The sequence below is a fragment of the Rhamphochromis sp. 'chilingali' genome (assembly GCF_963969265.1).
Source record: "Rhamphochromis sp. 'chilingali' genome assembly, chromosome: 2".
Lineage (NCBI taxonomy): Eukaryota > Metazoa > Chordata > Actinopteri > Cichliformes > Cichlidae > Rhamphochromis > Rhamphochromis sp. 'chilingali'.
In genome coordinates, this window is record NC_137930.1 from 9,882,221 (window position 1) to 9,900,394 (window position 18,174).

At 39.6% G+C, this 18,174-nt stretch overlaps 1 protein-coding gene across 1 annotated transcript; it reads right to left on the reverse strand.

Annotated features, from left to right (window-relative positions):
• Positions 1-681: 681 nt before the first annotated feature.
• slc38a8a (solute carrier family 38 member 8a) lies at positions 682-18,168 on the reverse strand. The gene is made up of 10 exons (XM_080874581.1): positions 17,929-18,168; positions 14,957-15,155; positions 13,568-13,724; positions 12,630-12,734; positions 10,707-10,764; positions 6,915-7,029; positions 5,446-5,593; positions 5,031-5,233; positions 4,899-4,950; positions 682-3,165 (listed from the first exon to the last, which is right to left on the reverse strand). Exons 1-10 carry the CDS (start codon positions 18,124-18,126, stop codon positions 3,063-3,065), a joined length of 1,338 nt encoding a protein of 445 aa, XP_080730707.1. The 5' UTR covers positions 18,127-18,168; the 3' UTR covers positions 682-3,062.
• Between the last annotated feature and the right edge of the window lie 6 nt (positions 18,169-18,174).

The following is an 18,174-nucleotide window of genomic DNA, read 5'->3' on the forward strand; positions in this document are numbered from 1 at the left end:
CCGCCCCCCCAGTCACGGCCGCCCCTCCCTGATCCTGATCCTGCCGAAAGGTTTCTTCCTGTTAAAAGGGAATTTTTCCTTCCCACTGTTGCCAAGTGCTTGCTTAAAGGGGGTCGTCTGATTTTTTGGGGGTTTAAAGCACCTTGATGTACTGCTGTTGTGATTTGGCACTATATAAATAAAATTAAATTGAACTGAATCCCAACAGGACACCAGACGCAAAACCTTGTAGAGCTATTCAGCAGTGCTGTTGAGCAAGTTAATTATAAAGTTAAATATTCATGAGGTAAGCCATTAAATTAGTAAAATAAAACTGCAGACCAGTAGATCACTGGGGGGAAAACTGAGCATGCTTCTACCAGTTGGTGAGTGGCTGCAGGAGATGGTTTACTCTTCCTTGCTCACAGTTTTGGATGCTGAACCCATAACATCCTTGTGATTGCTTTGGATAGGTTATTGCTTTTATATTGTGCGTAACCCCCAATGATTCAAAGTGCAGGCTGCTATTCAAACAGAAAATAAATAAGTAAAATAAGTTTACAATTTGCTTTATTCAGTTGTCTTTTTCTTTTGTCCAGTAAAATTAATGTCATGAAATGGCTGTGTGCAGGCAGGAATAGGACCCAGACGCAAACAGGACTTTAACTCAAAATACAGCTTTATTCGCTGAATGGGGGAAAAGGTGATACAAAACTAAACTGGGAAATTCATAACTAATCATACGGAGAGGCACACAAGGAAACACAGCCAAGAGGGAGGATGCGACAAAGGACTGAGGGAGACGCATAAACACACAGAAAGATAACAAGGGACATGAGAGCACACAAAGAGCGCAGCTAGCACGAATAATCACAACTAGAAAGGCCAGGACCAAACACAACATGACCTACACCAGAGGTTCCCAAAGTGTGGGGCCCACCCCCTGGGGGGGGGGCGCGGTATGAAGATAAAAAAGAAGAAGAAGAACTCTTGGCCACTGCTAGCTTAATGGACAGGTTTCTGATGGAGCGCCCACGCAAACGCAAAGCAGGAGATGAAGCATCGGCAAATATGTTTCCAAACCAACTTCCTTCCAAAGACTAGAAAATATGGTGAAGCATATCTTCCCTTTGGCTTCACCTGCACAAGTGCAAAGGTAGGTCTCCCCTGCAGAATTGGTTTTCCCTGTGTCGGGAGCAGCGCTGGGCTCTTCAAATCACGGAGAAACAGTATCCGACATTCTTGATTTTTAGTTCACAAACACTTCTTGTAATAACTAACTACTCCTGACATTTTGGAGATGTTAGCTCTTTATACAGCAAAGTTACAGCGGGATACAAATAATATCAGGCTGATCCTGCCACAATTTGTTCCCTTGGTTCAAATCGCGGACAAACGGTATCCCACAGTTGTTTGTTTTTTAACCCATTTTGAAAAATGTATTGATAGCAATGTTGAATATTATTACACAGGAAAAAAACAACTACACATAAAATAATCACACCGTGACGCCTCTGCCTTTCTAAATGGAGGGACAGTAACTGCGTGTGTATGTGTAAGCGTGTAAAAACTGCAGATAGAGACAAAATACTGTTAATCTTACTATCTTCCATTCTGCAATCTCATGTAAACAATAACATGGTGCACAGCGTGACGTGGAAAAAGGCACATGCCTTTGACATTGCATGACGAACTCTGTATTCCTCGTCCACACGTAAACGCAAAAAAAGGAGTTTTAAAAAATCTCAGTTTTTGGTGATTCGAAACATCGTTTACATGTAGACGAAAGGTCCAAACGCATAGAAACAGCTGCGTTTTCAAAAATACCCGTGTAGGTATGGACGTAGCATAACAGAGTTAGTAGTTACTTGTAATATTACTTGTAATTTATTGCAGTTTACTTGTATTTGCTTAATTGTTTACTAAATGTTTGAGGTGTGAAATAAAATGCAATGGAGTTTGAAAACAAAATATTTTTCTTGTAAAACAAAGGGGGGCCTAGCAAAAAACGTTTGGGAACCACTGACCCTACTTACACTGACGGGAGACTATCAAAGTAAAACAGGAAGTGCACAGAGACGCAGACTGGAGAGGGAGAGAGACAGAGGGAGCACGAGGGAGAGCACAGACGTGTCGGGCTGGGGAAACGTGGAATAAAACACGAGGGGAAACAAGAACTCACAGATACGCAGGGGGTAAAGACACGAGGGGAAATAACAGACTGATCAAAAATGCATGAAAATTCAAAACACTGGTAATTAATACAAATGTCAAAATGTAGGGGTTTTTTTGTAAGACATTAAAAAAATGACCTATTTACACACAAAAACCAAATATTCACGTACAGAAACATAAAATTATCCTCTCTCCTGAATTCATGTTGCAACCTCAAGCTACTGTTGTGGCAGTCTTTTATGGCTCCACCAAAGGCCTACCCACATATCAGCAGTAACAGGCAAGCAGGAAATGATGAAAAAGATTTATCATTTTAAAAAAAAAGGTAATGTCTCATTAACACATCCCATTTGGCCTGCATGATAATATTTTTTAAGTTTTAATGGCTCTTGATTATTTATGTTGCACTATTGAGAATATTTTTACTTTAATTAAAGTAGAATCTATTCAAGAAAATGTGAAAAAGGTGCCGTGTGTCATTTTATAACACTCTACAATATTAAGATAAAGCTCTATACTAAGCTTTGTACAGATAAAACTAAGTGTAGAGTTTTATTTAGGGCGTTAAACTGATTGTGGCAGTGTGTTATAAGACTGTAAGCACAAACTATAGAAAATACCTGAGGATTTCATGTCAGCAAGGCAAGAGGTACGGACATAGATAATCATATAGCAAGTAGGAATAATTATCCCAAGTGAAACTAACATCCTGTACTTGAGGAGGGAGACATGATTGCTGGCTTCAGTCCTTTAAAAACCATAAGCTGCAAGTTTTGAAAGGCTGCTTCACTGATCCAGGGTCATCTCCATGTGCTGTTAAAGAGCCATAACTCACCATCGGTTATTTCACGTTTATTCCCCACTGTCTGTTTCTAAAAACGCTCGGACCATCAAGGGACGTGGAAAAGTCAGATCTTTCCGAGGAGCTGCATAACAGCGATGGTGGTGCTCTGGCCAAATATGAAGGCTCCACAGATGAGCATCACCACCCCCCAAACCGTGAAGATGACTCTGGAGGACAACAAGTGGTACCAAGTGGTCAACAAATGATGGGACTTACTTTCAGTAACATCCTTCAACCCAATCTTAACTCACTCAATGAAACAGATGGTGCAGCAGCACTGAATTTAGTCTGACCTTTACTCGTGGCACTAAATAAACCAATCATCACGTTTCATTTTACCCTTTTTGTCTTGCTTTACTTGCAGACTGTGCCGTAGGTTGTACTGTTTCTTATGATGCTACAGTGCAAGTGAGAGAAAAATTAGGAGTCAACTAATGGTTCTGTAGCCCTTAGAGTTTTGCCAACTTATCGCACCATTATTAACAGAGCGAGGTCATTACAATTAACAAAAAATCTGAAAATGTTTCTCCAAAAGTTTCATCCTTTTAATATGCATGTGCCAGCCACACATAGGTGGGTTCATAATTGAGTTAGACACAGATACAGCTTGTGGATTTGATTTATTCTGAGGAGGAATCTCTGAATGAGCAAACCAGCTGACAGACAGGTTCACATCCTGAGACCTGCGACTACTATTAAAGAATTCCTTAAAAGGTTGAAACCACAAGATTAAAAGTTTAACTGAAACTTTACATTCCAGCCATACACGCTTAGAGGATTATATTCATGCATTTATCTCTCTTAGTTTCAGCTTTCTGCACGAAAAATTTTGTGTAAAAATTGGAAACACGACTATCATCATCTACAGCAACTGTGTCAGAGGATGTTAATCATACTATGAATATTTTATCAAAACAGCAGCTTCAATGTCTCCAGGTCATCAAGTTAAGTTTAGTTGCTCCTATTAAGTCACTATTTCATAAGTTGTCTGACAACAGAAAACAACAAGAAATATGGAGAGCATCAATCCCACCATAAATGTAGAAAACACTGTAGCTGTGTTAAAACACAGTATGAGGGGACACAGAGAGCACAAAGAAAAACGCCTAGTTTTGGCCTTCCTTAGACAAATTTCTGATGCATAATGATGTAACCTATGAGAGCAGTGCTGTGATAATACTTAATAAAGACTGATTTCTAACAATCCCACTAATGAAAGGACTTCATTGAATACACAGGTTCTGTTTGCCCTGCAGCTTGACTCTCAAGTGTGTCTATAGTTGCCCCAACTGAGTCACTGCAGTTTAGTTTCTCTATGTTATCATCAATTTAGCAACTATTTGCCTTACAAAAGGCAACAGGGAGTTAATAAATTATAAAAAGTTAAGTGTGATTTGTACTTTTTACATCAAATTCTCAATGGATATAGCAATATTATCATTTTATGTATGATAAAAATCTGGAACTGTGACAGTCCTGCGTTAGAACTCTTGATTTGCATCTTGATTTTACCAGATGTCATCCCAAATTATTATGGATTTATGAATTAGTCAGCTGAGTTGTCTATATCGCTTCTGACTAGATGTTTGCTAAATTAATCACTTTAGCTTCAGATTCCGATAACTTTATTTATCCCCATGAGGCAGTTGAGAGTACAGAGAGCGGCACATACAGTGAAATAGAATAAATGCAGGAAAAAGAACAATAATGATCATAATGATATGGTTGTCACACGAAAACAACTTGAGATATAGTGCAAAAGCGTGAAGATCCAGTCAAACATCCATGCAGGCATTTCAGCTTATTATGCAAACTTCCTTCATTCTTTGTCTCTTCTTTGGATTACCTTCCATCTGTATATTTGCATTACATTATCATTTAAATGAAGTTTTTCCCTCACCTGGTCTTACAGGACACCGGCTCTGACTGCATGGCAAACATCAAACAGAGCCCTGTTCAAACACAAACACAAAGTTTCAACAGCACACGTGAAACATTGGTCATAACACGCATCAATAACCAAGAGCGCTACCTGGGAAGATAAAGATGAAAAATGCGCTGATCCCTCCGATCACACTGATGACCTTGCTGATGTCTGGTACAAACACAGCGATGAGCAGCGTCGCGGTTATCCACAGGACCGTTAGCATGTAGCGGCTGCGGCTTTCAAAGTCTACCGTGACCACGCCGCTGCGTCTCTGTCGCCAGCTCAGCAGCAGGTCCTGGATCACTGATCTGAGGAGCAGAAACAGATGCGTAGCCACACACTGTCTTTTGTAATTGAAACATTGCACCCTGTGAAGACGATTTAGGTGCTCGCAGTTTGTGTCTTTGCCCTCACTTCACGTAAGAGTTTTCAAATGTGAAACTTTGCTTTAACTGAGAATCGCTTCATTTAAATGGAAAAGTGAGCCAAGTTAACAAGATTCAACTGAAGAGTTGCTGACCTGCCGAGCAGCAGGGTGATGGGATAGATGGTGATGATAGAGATGCTAAACAGCAGCCTCGCGATCAGCATTAGGACATCGCTGCTAGTGTACGACATTAAAATGTCAGGCCTCGCGTCCTTTCCAAATGTCAGGAACCCATAAACTCCTGCAACAGAGAAGTGTGAAGGTTTACAGTTACCAACAACTGCAGCTTATCTGCAGCCACACAAACAATGATTTATAATCATTTCACGAGTTATTTAAAAAAAAAAATAGATATAAAACTTGGGTAAAGCCACCTTGATGTAACTCATTGCTTTATGAGGTAATGGTTTTAATCCTTGACTTGAGTGTTTTGGGGCATCACCAGCTTTTTTTATGAAACCCAGCGTCACAATGAGTGAACCTGAATGAAATATGAAGGTTGTCCTGTAGAAGCAACTCTGAAGTCACCTTAAAATGCCTAAACAGGCCTATTTGTGGAGTTATTTTGAAGATTATTTTGAAATTAACTTTGTGGTCACTGAAATTCTGTTGATTTTGCAGAGTCACAGGTTTTAAAAAAAAGGCTTAAAAAGCAGGCTGACTTTGTCCCAAAATAAACTGAAAATTCTCCTCCCATTCAGTCACAAAGGTAGTCAAAACCTATGGCCTACCCTTACTCTATCGTCTTTCTTATTATACATAGAACTACAAATTACAAAATTAATTGAATGTTCAAAAGAGCTTCCAACTAGCAGATAAGATAATCAACCTTTTAAAAAGTGTTTACACAGGCCATCAACTCTGGTCATTTTCCCATCGCCTTCTAAAGAACTCAACTTCTTTTTTGCAACCGAAAGAGTTGCCCTCTGTTGGCCTCTGTGAGCAGAGTGAGGATTACTGTCAGTTCATATTTTTTGTGTATGCGTATGAGGTTAAAACTTGTACGTGACCACAATTTCTTTCCAGAATTACAGCCAAGCTGAGCCACATTCAGAGCACCTCAGATGGCTGCAACTCCCTGAGCCTGGTTCTGCCGGAGGTTTCTTCCTGTTAAAGGGAGTTTTTCCTTCCCCCTGTTGCCAAAGTGCTTGCTAATAGGGGGAAATATGATTGTTGAGTTTTTCTCTGTATGTATTATTGTAGGGTCTACCTTACAATATAAAGCGGCTTGAGGCGACTGTTGTTGTGATTTGGCGCTGTATAAATAAAACTGAAATTTAAAGCAGTTCTTTTTTTTCATTGGGCTCAACAAGAGTTTAGTACAATACATAGGAACCAAAAATGGAGTATTTGATGAGTAGTTACATATTTCATCGGATGTAATGTATATTAACTGCATAGCTGTATAGTATGTAACTGCAAAACTAAAATAAAGTCCATCATTAGTGAGATAAAATCAGTATTCAAGTAATAAAAAACGTGTATAAGAGTATATAACACATAAGATATGAAATATAACTTGGGTGGGTTGTGGAGAGAGGAAGCAGAGGAAGTCATTTGACCTGTGAGGGAGTAAATGACGAAGCAGAAGATCATGGAGATCACAGAGATGAAGACCCAGTGAGAGAGCCGCTGGTTCTCCAGGCTGCTGTAGATGGCGATGGACGCCTCGTGACACTGAAACCAGCACAAAGATGTGAAATTCAATCACACTTTAAGTATAGAAGGAAACAGTAACAGTGCCCACAGTCAGACAATCCCCTGACACATTGAGCCAAACGCTTCAACCAGGGAATAGTCGCTGGTCAGACTGCATGTCTCTGTAACAGTCTGCGTCGGATTATTCTCCTCTCTTTGGATCTCATAGTTCAGGCTGGTCTTATTATGTCTGATGTTACTGCCAGTGTGATGAACTGAGGTAGGAAATAAAAGAAGGTGCACGGGCTGTGTCAGTGGCACAATAGGGCTGAATTAATCCTTCATAGATTTCAGGATAAAGACTCTTGTCCCTACTTGATCCCAGCTGCCACCGGGCAGTGTAAAATCTCGCTTCCTTTTTCCTTGCCCTCCCTTCCTCTCAGGATCTCATCAGCCCTCTATTCAACCCTTTGCCCTGCAATCACTCACCCTGAGGGAGCATGTCTATGTGTTTGTTTGAGAGGACATGCATCAATCCTCTCACACTTTCGCCTCCTTTTATTAGATCCCGCCACCAGCCTTCAGGGGTTACCTTGGCAACTTGGGAAGTTACACATCAGTCTGTCCTGCTTGAGACTGACAGAATGATCTTTTTTCCATGCACTCTGCCCTGCTATTAAATATGAAAAGCTCACTCTGCGGCGCTCCCACGGAGCACAGTGAGCGGCAGCTTGCTGACCTTTACACTGAAGTTAAACACACTCTCCTGAGAAGCCTTAAAGATTAAGTGAGAACACCCACTCTCCAATATGAGCCATTATATGCTACATAGAAAGTTCTATATTACATCAAAGAGCAAAAAAACACACAAAACGACTTCTGTGTTTCCAGCCCAATACAATGGACGTGAATGATACGATGTGAGAGTGTATTTAGCCAAATAATCTATACGTTTTGCTGATGTTAAATTTAGCTAGACATTATCAGACATAAACATTTCCTGAGGGAAATATCAGCTTTATACACAGCTGATCCACCTAATGGAGCCCTTGCAGTAGCTTCATTTTATATTCCAAAATCTAAACATCTGGCACGCACTGAGTCAATAACGCTGAGATGTGCATCCTCACATCCTCACTTCTGCTTGTGTCGAGATATTTAACACCCTCCACCTGCCCGTCCGCCTGATGCAGTAAGAGCACTGACAAAGCACTGACAGCAGTTTTAAAGCTTCTTTTTGGTACGTGTTGAGCAAACATCGTGCATCTCAGACTTTGTCATAGCTTGGCCCTCTCGCTTGTAATACGCCCCAGTGGCTAAATGGTAAGGCTGCATACCTCATGACCTTGGCGCCTATACTTTCCAAGCACCTTTGGTGTAAATATAGATGGATTTGCTTTGGTTTATTTCTGTAACCTTGTGATTCCCCAAATCTCTGTCATAAACCGATTTGCCAGCTTCTGTGTGAACGTAAAAGTATGTGACTTGTTTTGGCATTTTAATTTTATCTGATGGCCGCAGCAGTGATGCAGAGAGGCCGTCCAGGAAGAGTGAGGGCCATGCCAACTATAGTTTAGCATTATTTTTTAACGATAAAGCTCTATTTTGATTCCTGAGACTTTATGGAAGAAAGAATCAAGACATGGAAGATTTCTATTCTTATCCAACTGCAACTACGGTGCTTCATACACGATAAAATTACAGGATGACTGCTTCAACATTTACACAGTCACATCTGTTTTTGGACAATGGCACATTTTTTTGCCTACATTCACCAAAACAGTTGATTTTAAATGAAACAATCTGTGTAACTGAGCTGCAAACTTTCCACTTTAATTCAAGGGGTTTAACAATAATTTTCAACTATTTAGGAATTGCAGTCATTTTTATACACAGTCTCCCATCTTCAGAGGCACAAAAGTGATTGGACACATAATTTCAAATAGGGATTGTTTTTAATGCTTGAAGGTCCTTTGCAGTCAATGTGTGCCTGAAGTCGAGAACCCATGGACATCATTAAATGCTGTATTTCCTCTCTTGAGATACTGTCGGTGGCCTCTAATGCAGCTGCCCTTAGTTGCTGCTCATTTTGTGGCTCTCTGCCTTCAGTTTTCTGTTCAGTAATTGAACAAAATGTTCTGGTCTAAATTCTTTGTCCTGAGAAACTTGGGTTGATTTTGCACTACCCTTTAAATCTACCACCCAAGTCGTCAAAGTCCTAAGATATGCTTTGAATCATTTGCTCTGTGAAAAGCCATCTAATCTGTGTTGCAGCATTTGGCTGATCTGAGCAATCAGTATAGTCTTTTTCCACTTCACACTTCATCTAACTTCTAAAAACACTAGTGGCCTGGTTCCACTAGCAGCCATCCATACCCATGCCATAACATTCCTTCCACCATGTTTGATAGATAATCTTATATTGTTCAGATCATGAGCTGTTTCTTTCCTTCTTAATACTTTTCTCTTTCCATTGTTCCAATAGAAGGCAAACTGGGTTTTATTTTAAATAAATTTTAAATAATTCTATTTTTTTAGCTGTGCCACCTGTTTCAGATGTTTTCTGGCAAAATCTAATCTGCCCTTCGTGTTCTACAGCAAGATGCAAACAATTGCTTTGCATCTTGCTGTAAACCCTCTGTATTCATATTGATGTTTCTTGATTGGAGACTATGATCCACTATGTTGGTATAAAGAGTCAAAATTACAAAAATTGTTATTGCTCCAAAACATATGGACCTAATGCCTTTAATAGCCCCGGCTGCCTCAGTCTCAGTGTCCTCAGCCTTAAAAGCACAAGAACAAAACAACACTTTTCTTGTTATTTTCTGAAAGTGACATGGCAGCTGTGTCTGTATCATTTACAAACATAAGACCCATATTTTAAATTACAGCAAATTATCACATGTCATCTAAACGCATTCTCTCCCATTACGTTGGTTTGTATACATCTACAAATGTCAGCTAAATTAAAACCATTGAGCCATTTATCAAGCTTTTTGATTGTAAGAGCAGTACTTCAGATTTTTTTCCCACTCACATTAAGAGAAAACTTTAACCTTATCTCAAGAAATTTGGCTAAAAAATTTAATTAATTCCTCCACTGTTATTATCTCAGGCAAACAATTCAAATTCTCCTGCAAAACAACAAAACGCTGTACTTAACCCCCCCCCCCAAAAAAAGCTGAAACAGAAACTAACACAGAACACATGACCTGGTGTTTGTTTGCTATCTTTCCAGTACAGCGAGATCATTTATTTGCCAATGTATTTCCACTTTGTTACCTTTATACCTTTTGTTTTTAATTTCCTGTCTTATTATTTATTATTTTTGTAAATGTCCTAATCGTTTTGCAGAGGCAAATGAGTCATGCTTTTTACCATTTATCTCAATGGTTTTGGGGGCAGAGACATCAGAGCCACATATCTAAAGCCTTTATAAATACTGAAGTCCAAAATATCTGCAGTATGACTAAAAGACGTTCAGGTGAAACATTATGAAGACGTGGCTCATTACCTGCTTAGAAATTACTTGCATATTTAGCCACATATATACACTTCCAAGCAGTTTTTCCTGCTGATACATTACGTACTCCTCCACAGACAGCTGTGCTTGCACTGGCCTCCAGCCTTAAGGCAGCACGACGATGCAAACACATGTTATCCAAGTTTTAGATGAACATAAACATCAACATATTTTAAATTGCTGCACTCACTTGGAAACCAAAGCAGATGGTCGGGATGACACTGAACATGGCGGCCCAGGAGTTCATCCTTAAGGAGGAAACACAAGAGTCATTTTCATGGATTCACAAATGCCACCGGAAGAAGAATTAGTCTATTATTGAGGCACCGCTGATAATGCCATGGCATTTAGAGACTCTTCACTCTAGAGTTACTCTGTCAATCACAGGCAAATGGGTGATAAGAGCTGCCGAGTTAAGTCAGTGATCCAGACAGAGCAACACAGGGCTTCAAGTGGACAACTGCGTCTGTCCTAGTGGCCTCAATTCAGACAGATTTATGAGGAAGCTTTACAAAAGCCATATTTCCTGGGTGCAACCTCAATATGTGGACTAGCTCTGGTGATGAAGTATATTTACGACACATATATGATAACTAAAAGATGAAAACGTCATCATCAAGACTGAAAAGAGCATTTAAGAGAAGAGTTAGAATATGTTTATTAGAACTAGACAGGACTGCTGATGCCTACCTAACAGTCAAGAAACCCCTTTCTGCAGCACCCCCTGGTGTTGGGTGCCAGTATCAAAAATGTGTCTGCATAGAGTTCTGTGAAGAGGAACGTTTTCAAAAGAACCTCCATTGGCAGCAATAATTTGAAGTGATTGTTTTCCATATGACTTAATCAGTGTCTCACATTGTTGTGGAGGATTTCTATCCCACTCTTCTTTAAAACAACGCTTCATGGATGGATGAAGTTATATATATATATATATATATATATATATATATATATATATATATATATATATATATATATATATATATATATATAACTTCATCCATCCATCCTTAACAAGGTTACCGGTGGAGCCGGTAGGTTACACTCTGGACAGGTCATTTGCACCATTCACACCTATGCCCAATTTAGGATCAACTAAATTAACCTAACCTCACTAAATGCATGTCTTTGGCCAGAGTACCCAAAAAGAACATGCAAACTCCACACAGAAAAACCCAGGACCCTTTTGCTGTGAGGCAGCGGTGTTAACCAGCATGCTACCTGCTACGGTCGCTCACCTCTAGTGGCTCTCCCTTAATGAGAGAGTTTTTTTCTCCCTTTCCTGTGTTCCAGGTCTGCCTCATGAGCTGGAGCTGAGGTGTGTTGCAGCTCGTCAGCCACGACTGCCATCTCAAACCGCCACGCCCCTTCCACGTCCCCCATTTGCCAGAACTGTGAGCTACAGTGGTTTGGGCAGCAGGCGGCAGCTGTGTGTGAATTTAAACTCTGTGTAACTTTGACTTTCTTTCTTTGTTGTGAGTAAAAGTATGCCTTTACAGTGTTAATAGTTAATCACAGTGGAAGCAGGTAGGGGTGCTCTGCCATTTTTGTTTCAATTGTTTTCTCCTGTTTTTAGCTGGACAGGGAGCTCAGCCACTGTATTCTGTTTTTGGCTCGAGAGTTCTTGATGTGTTTTCTTAGTTTGTTTTGTTTTGTTTGTTGTTTTTGGCCTTGGAGACCGTGAAGAAAAGAGCTTCCCTGTGTTCATCTTTACTTTAGTAGTTTTGTGTAATAAATCACGTTTAATGACACCTATTTTTCTTTTTCACTTTGTTACTTTCTTTCTTTTTTTTAACAAAAGTGGTTCCATGGTGTAGTGGATAATGCATTTGCATTATATGTGAAGGATTTAAAATTGTTTACACTAAATATTATCTAAGAGTGAATCAGCACAGTTCTAAAAATAAAAATAAAAAACCAAGCATTGAGCTGGAGAACTGAAAACAAGCGAATCAACCACAGCATTGATAATTCACTGCACTCTCGATGCTGCCAGTCTGTCCGAAGACCAGTCTGAACCTCACTTCACTTACTGTTGTGACCAGTGAAGCAAGCAGATTGTTTGGAGCCCTAGAACCCATTATTTGTAGCCCTCACACACAAACGTACGTACCCATTGGTGTGGAGAGGGCTGTTGTGAACCAGAACAGAAGGCATGGTATGGTATTTGATGATGATGGCTGTGGTCAGGTAGGTCGCAGCCAAAGTACCCAGAACACTGTGAGAGGATGGAGACAAAAAGCCTGCTTCAGACAGAAATCAGACTGAAACATTCAGTCCAACATAAAATGAATGAGAGGCTACTTGAGGCTGACCAGGGTCATGTTCTCTACTCATTTATCCATATAGAGACATGCTTGACCTGTATGCTCTGAATAAATGAGGATCATAATCCTCTTCTTTAAGAAAAGAAACGCTGCGGCACCGTAAAGCTGAGTAAGCACACCTCCAAAACACTTTAACAAATCTGAACACCAGTTTTGCAGGCTATGCTACTCCTGAGAAACAACCTTTATACTTCACCCACCACACAGAAACCTCAAAATTAGGTCTGCAACTGACTATAACTTACACAACAGCTTATGGCCTGTGAATGGTGATATTAGAAGGGCGCTTGTAATAGGATTTTGTATTAATATTACAGTAAATATGAAACTGTATGCTGAGCCAAGATGTTAAAGTTGTCATGAAGGCTGCCAGCAGGTAAAAGGTCATCGATCTTGATAACATTAATCTCCTCATTACTTATTGGTTTCCTATATCGTGATCATTTTTCCTAATTTGACAGTTTGGCCTTTGGGTGGCAGCACAGTGAAGTTTTTGAAATAATCAAAAAAGAAACTGTGAATGAAAAGTCTCACACAAATAATCATAAAGAAATCAAGTATTTTTCAGTGGGTAGTTCAGGCATTGTGACTAAAATCTTTTGGATACAGCTGGGTGCAGCAGGAAATATGAATGATAAATTTGAACCGTCCATTAGCTGTCATTATCACCTAATTTAAAAAATAATAATAACTACTATAAGTGCCACCACATGTAACACCTGACCTGATGTATTTCTGAATGCTGATCTCTTTGGAGATGGATAATGGCAGGATGAGGAAGAAACAGAGCAGCACCAAAGCGAAGCGCCGGTCCATGTAGAAGTGTTCTGGCATCTCTGACTCCGGAAGATTAGTTACCAGCTCATGCAGGGAGTCGCTCACTGACAGACACAAAACAGCGACGTAACAACACACATATATCACAGATGTGAAAGTTAAATGCATTTTTTTTTAAAAACAGAGAAAATGCAAATAAAACTGCTGTCTAATTCATGAACAGCAATCTGCTTCTACCAATTTCCCTGCTTGCATATCTCAGTTTGGTTTTAAAAAAATAAACTTGAAAAAAGATGTTGCTAAATGAAAGTGCTGAAAAGTCCAATTCAAAACAGATCACAGTGGTAAATGTGCCCAAAAACCTAAATCAAAAACACATTCTTGTGCTTCAATCGCTTTCCTTTTTTCTAAAAAAGTAAAATATGTCTAGAAATCCATTTACAAACTATGAATCTGTGGCTCCATAAACTACAGATGGATGGATTTTATAAACCAAGTGTACAGATTTATATATTTTTCCCACTGGCCCTTCAAGAAAGCTGTATTTTAGAGGATATGAATTATGAATCTATTTCAGTGCCTGTAATCTGGACAGAAAGATTATATACAATAGGATCCTATCATTTAATCACTTTAAATCTGCATTTCATCTTAGAGATGACACGAGCTGAGCAAGGCTGCCAAAACTGCAGTTGCTCTGTGGTTTTGAAATACACTGTTGAACATTTATGTATGTACTGTCTATTTGCATCACTCTCTGAATTATTTTCACTCTTCTAACTGACATTTAGTGCATGCTCACTTCTTTGAAGTATCAAACTGAACTGTATGAAAGAGGCAATATCAGGGCTGTAAAATTAATGTAACAATGTAGTACAAAAGTCTGCACTTCCTCTTCCAGCCACTTGAGGCTGCCTCCAAAAGCAAACTGATCCCCCATGTTTCATTTTTATTAGTAACATAAAACAAATCTGTCACTCAACACAGTTCAATCGTATTTATAAATCTCTAGTTCACAACTGTGACATTTGACATTTGCTGAACAACTGACATTAAAATCCACCAGAAATGTGTCGAATCAAACCTGCAACGAGCTGCAGTGGTTTCATGTTGCTGCAACACAGAGCCAACAGATGCATTTCTGTACCACTGTGTCTGCATTTATCCATTCAAACACAACACAACACTGAGAGTTCGAACTAAATACAGTATTCAACACACTCTGAATAGCTCCTGCTGGCAAACAATGTTGGATAACAGGAAAATGATTTTTTTTAAAAATAGTAAATTTAGGAAATGATGAAAGATTGAAAAATAAAAGTGAACATTAACTCACACTTTTCCAGCTGGTCATCCACTATGACCAGAAAGGCCACAGAAATCATGAAGAGGTTGAAGACAAAACAGATCTCACACAGTTGGCCAATGACATGCCCACATATCTTCTTCACCACCGCCTGGTAGGTACATTGGCCACTAATGGACGAGGAATAGCCCAGGATAATCAGGCCACTAATCAGGAACACGAGGGAAACCTGAGCAGGTGAAGAAAACCAAGACAATAAGACAATGTTAAATCAACTTCCAAGTGTTATTTTGACTGTGTTCTGCTCAATACATTTAAATGACAAAAGCCTAAATTCAGTCAAACTGAATACCCTTTGTTCACGTGCAGCTCTAGGTCCTGAGTCCAAAAGTGCTTGGTAAATAAAAGATCATCAGGAAACATTAAAGTTTTCTTTTTGCCCGTGCACGTTTGGGAAATATCAGTGTTTCACTAACTTCTGATCAGGTCCTCGTGTCTATTTTTAAATGTATTGCATACTCTGCTGATGGATAACATAAGTGAAACTAATACAATTACTAAATGCCTGCGTGGATGCATGTAATTTATTGGCAGTGTGACAAATGTATTTAATGAATGACCCCATGGAAAACTAAGAAATGCACTGGGTGTCACAGCAACTCAATAATGCACTTAGACATGTAATGGTGACATTGTCAAGATGACCTGTTCATGGTCAAACTGAGAAATCAGAATATGGAAGAAAGGTGATTTAAGTGGCTGTAAATACATGGTTGTTAGTGCCAGAGAGGCTGGATTAGTATTTGGATACTGGATTATGCTGATCTACTGGGAGTTTTCCACTCAATCATCTCCAGAGTTTATATAGAACAGTCTGAAAAAGAAAAAATATCCAGTAAGCACCAAGTCTTGATATGAGAAGTCAGAACAGAATGACCAGACTGTTTCAAGTTGATAGGATGGAAACAGTAATTCAAATGACCACTTGTCTTCTATGCAGGAGAGCATCTTTGAATTCATAAAATGTTAAACCTGGAAGCAGAAGACCAGACCAGGTCTCATTCTTGTCAGGTAAGAACAGGAAACTGATATATGATATCTGGGACTCTCCACCATTTGACCTTAGAACTGAAGGAGCTTCTCGGATGAGAGGTGAAACGTCTTCAAGTAACTTAAAGAAGTCCAGACGCTTTTCTTTGCAAGCTCCTTTGACAACAGGGAACTGAGGCTACAGTTTTCCTGTTCTGGGCTCACCAAAACTGGGCATCAGCGGACTCAGAAAATATTGCCTGGTCTGATGAGTCTTGATTTCTGCTGCAACATTTGAAAGGTAGAGTCAGAATTTGGCATAAACAACATCAAAGCATGGCTCCATCATGCGCTGTTCAGGCTGGTGGTGGTGCTGTAATGGTGTGAGGGATATTTTCTTGACACACCTTTGGCTTCTTAGTACCAGATGACCATCAATTTAAATGCCACAGCCTACCTGAGTACTGTTGCCTGATGTCCATCCCTTTATAACTGCTGTGTACCCATCTTGTGATGGCTGCTTCTAGCAGGACAGCGCGCGATATCACAAAACTCAGATGAACCGAAACTGGTTTCTTGAACATGACAGAATATTCACTGTAATCTAAAGACTTCCATAGTCACCCGAACCCAATGCAAATGACAAGTGTACAACAACTGCATGATCGATCATGTAAATGTGGACCAAAACCTGTGAGGTATGTTTCCAGCACCTTGTTGAATTTATGCCACAAAGAATTTAGACACTTCGCAAAGCAAAAAGGACTCCAGCTCCGTCCTAACACGATGTATCTGATAAAGTCTTCAGTCAGTCTATAAACAGCGCTACCAGCTGCAGGTGACTGTGCCTGTGCACACTCTTAACTTTAAGCCTCAACAGTATCCAAATGGGGGATTTGATTTTAACAGTTCAGTTCAACCATCATTACCATGTATGAAGGGGAAATGATCCACAGCAGGGATGTCAAACTCTATACACATAGTGGTCCATATACAGCCCACTTTGATCCAATGAGACTACATGATAAATGTGTAAAATTACAGAAAAAGTTAGTTCATTGCTCAGACTGTCCTGTAATTATAAAATATGACGTTTTTGCAATGGACTGACTAATAACAGAAAAACAGGAACTTTCCTGTTATTTAATTGAGTAATAAAAAATAAAATACAGGTGAAAGTTTGAAATCTATGCACTTCTTTATATTTTCTAAAGCTGTCCAGTGGGCCGGATTCATTCATCTATCATTAGTTAAAGACCAAACTAGAGCTAAAAGTAGAGCAAATATTGGAATTTTGTTAGTCACATATAATTACATGCAAAAAGTTCACTGAATACTAACACATGTTAAATTTTAAGTGTGAGTATTGTGACACCTGTATATTTGTCTTTTTTCTGCCCCTTAGTGGCCAAGAATGAATGGCTGCAGCTTTAAATATGTTTAAAATCTTCACTGAGTTTTATGAGTGCAGAGAGTATCCAGAGAGGGTAAAACAAGAAAAAAAATATAAGTCTTGAACAATCTTTGCTCTGTGGAGTTGCTTTGCTAAACAAATTGCCAAAATTACAGTTTTAGAGTCTGCACATTAACAAGAAAAAGACTTTGTGGGGATTTCTTTACAAACTTTTGGACCACTATAGAGGCCAAGTGAGGAGAACATTTTTATTGAGATAAGAATAAAGTGAATTTTAAAGTCCTGAGGTCAAGTCTAACATGGCCTCTCCTGCCATGTGGAGAAGATCACAGTGTTTTTAATTAATCTCAGAGGGCCCCAGTTTAAAGGAGATAAGATGTATCACTTCCACTCAAAAACCTCCCAGAATCAATAAATATAAAACTGTTATTGCTGATAAATAATCTTTTTAAAAAAAGGTAATTTTGTGTATTAGACAGGACTCAGTGATGCAGGGGGAAAAAAATTCAAAGTGTGAATTTTTGTATAATATGTCTTTCTAAAATGAATAAATACCCACCAGCTCCACGGTGATAGCGCTGTGGATTCCTCCGGCTCTCTCGAAGGCCCAGGGGAAGTTGAGGAGCCCAGCACCCAGAGCGGATTTAAGCATGATGAAAATGGCCCCCACAGAGCCCAGCCGGGGCCCAACGTCCAGAGGTGGCTTGGCCGAGGCTGAAGCCAGAAGACTGATGCTCTCTCTGGCCAATTCCTCCATGCTCCGACCGCCAGGAGACTCACTGCGCGATACTGCGGTGCTCGCAAG

What these genes read in the sequence shown, in the direction of transcription:
- slc38a8a (XM_080874581.1), bottom strand. Translation starts at nt 18,126, where the DNA reads ATGGAGGAATTGGCCAGAGAGAGCATCAGTCTTCTGGCTTCAGCCTCG. An exon ending in CGTCATTTACTCCCTCACAG is followed by an intron (nt 5,594 to 6,914) that starts GTCAAATGACTT and finishes TCTCTGTTGCAG; the next exon opens with GAGTTTATGGGTTCCTGACA. An exon ending in TTTCATCTTTATCTTCCCAG is followed by an intron (nt 4,951 to 5,030) that starts GTAGCGCTCTTG and finishes GTGTTTGAACAG; the next exon opens with GGCTCTGTTTGATGTTTGCC.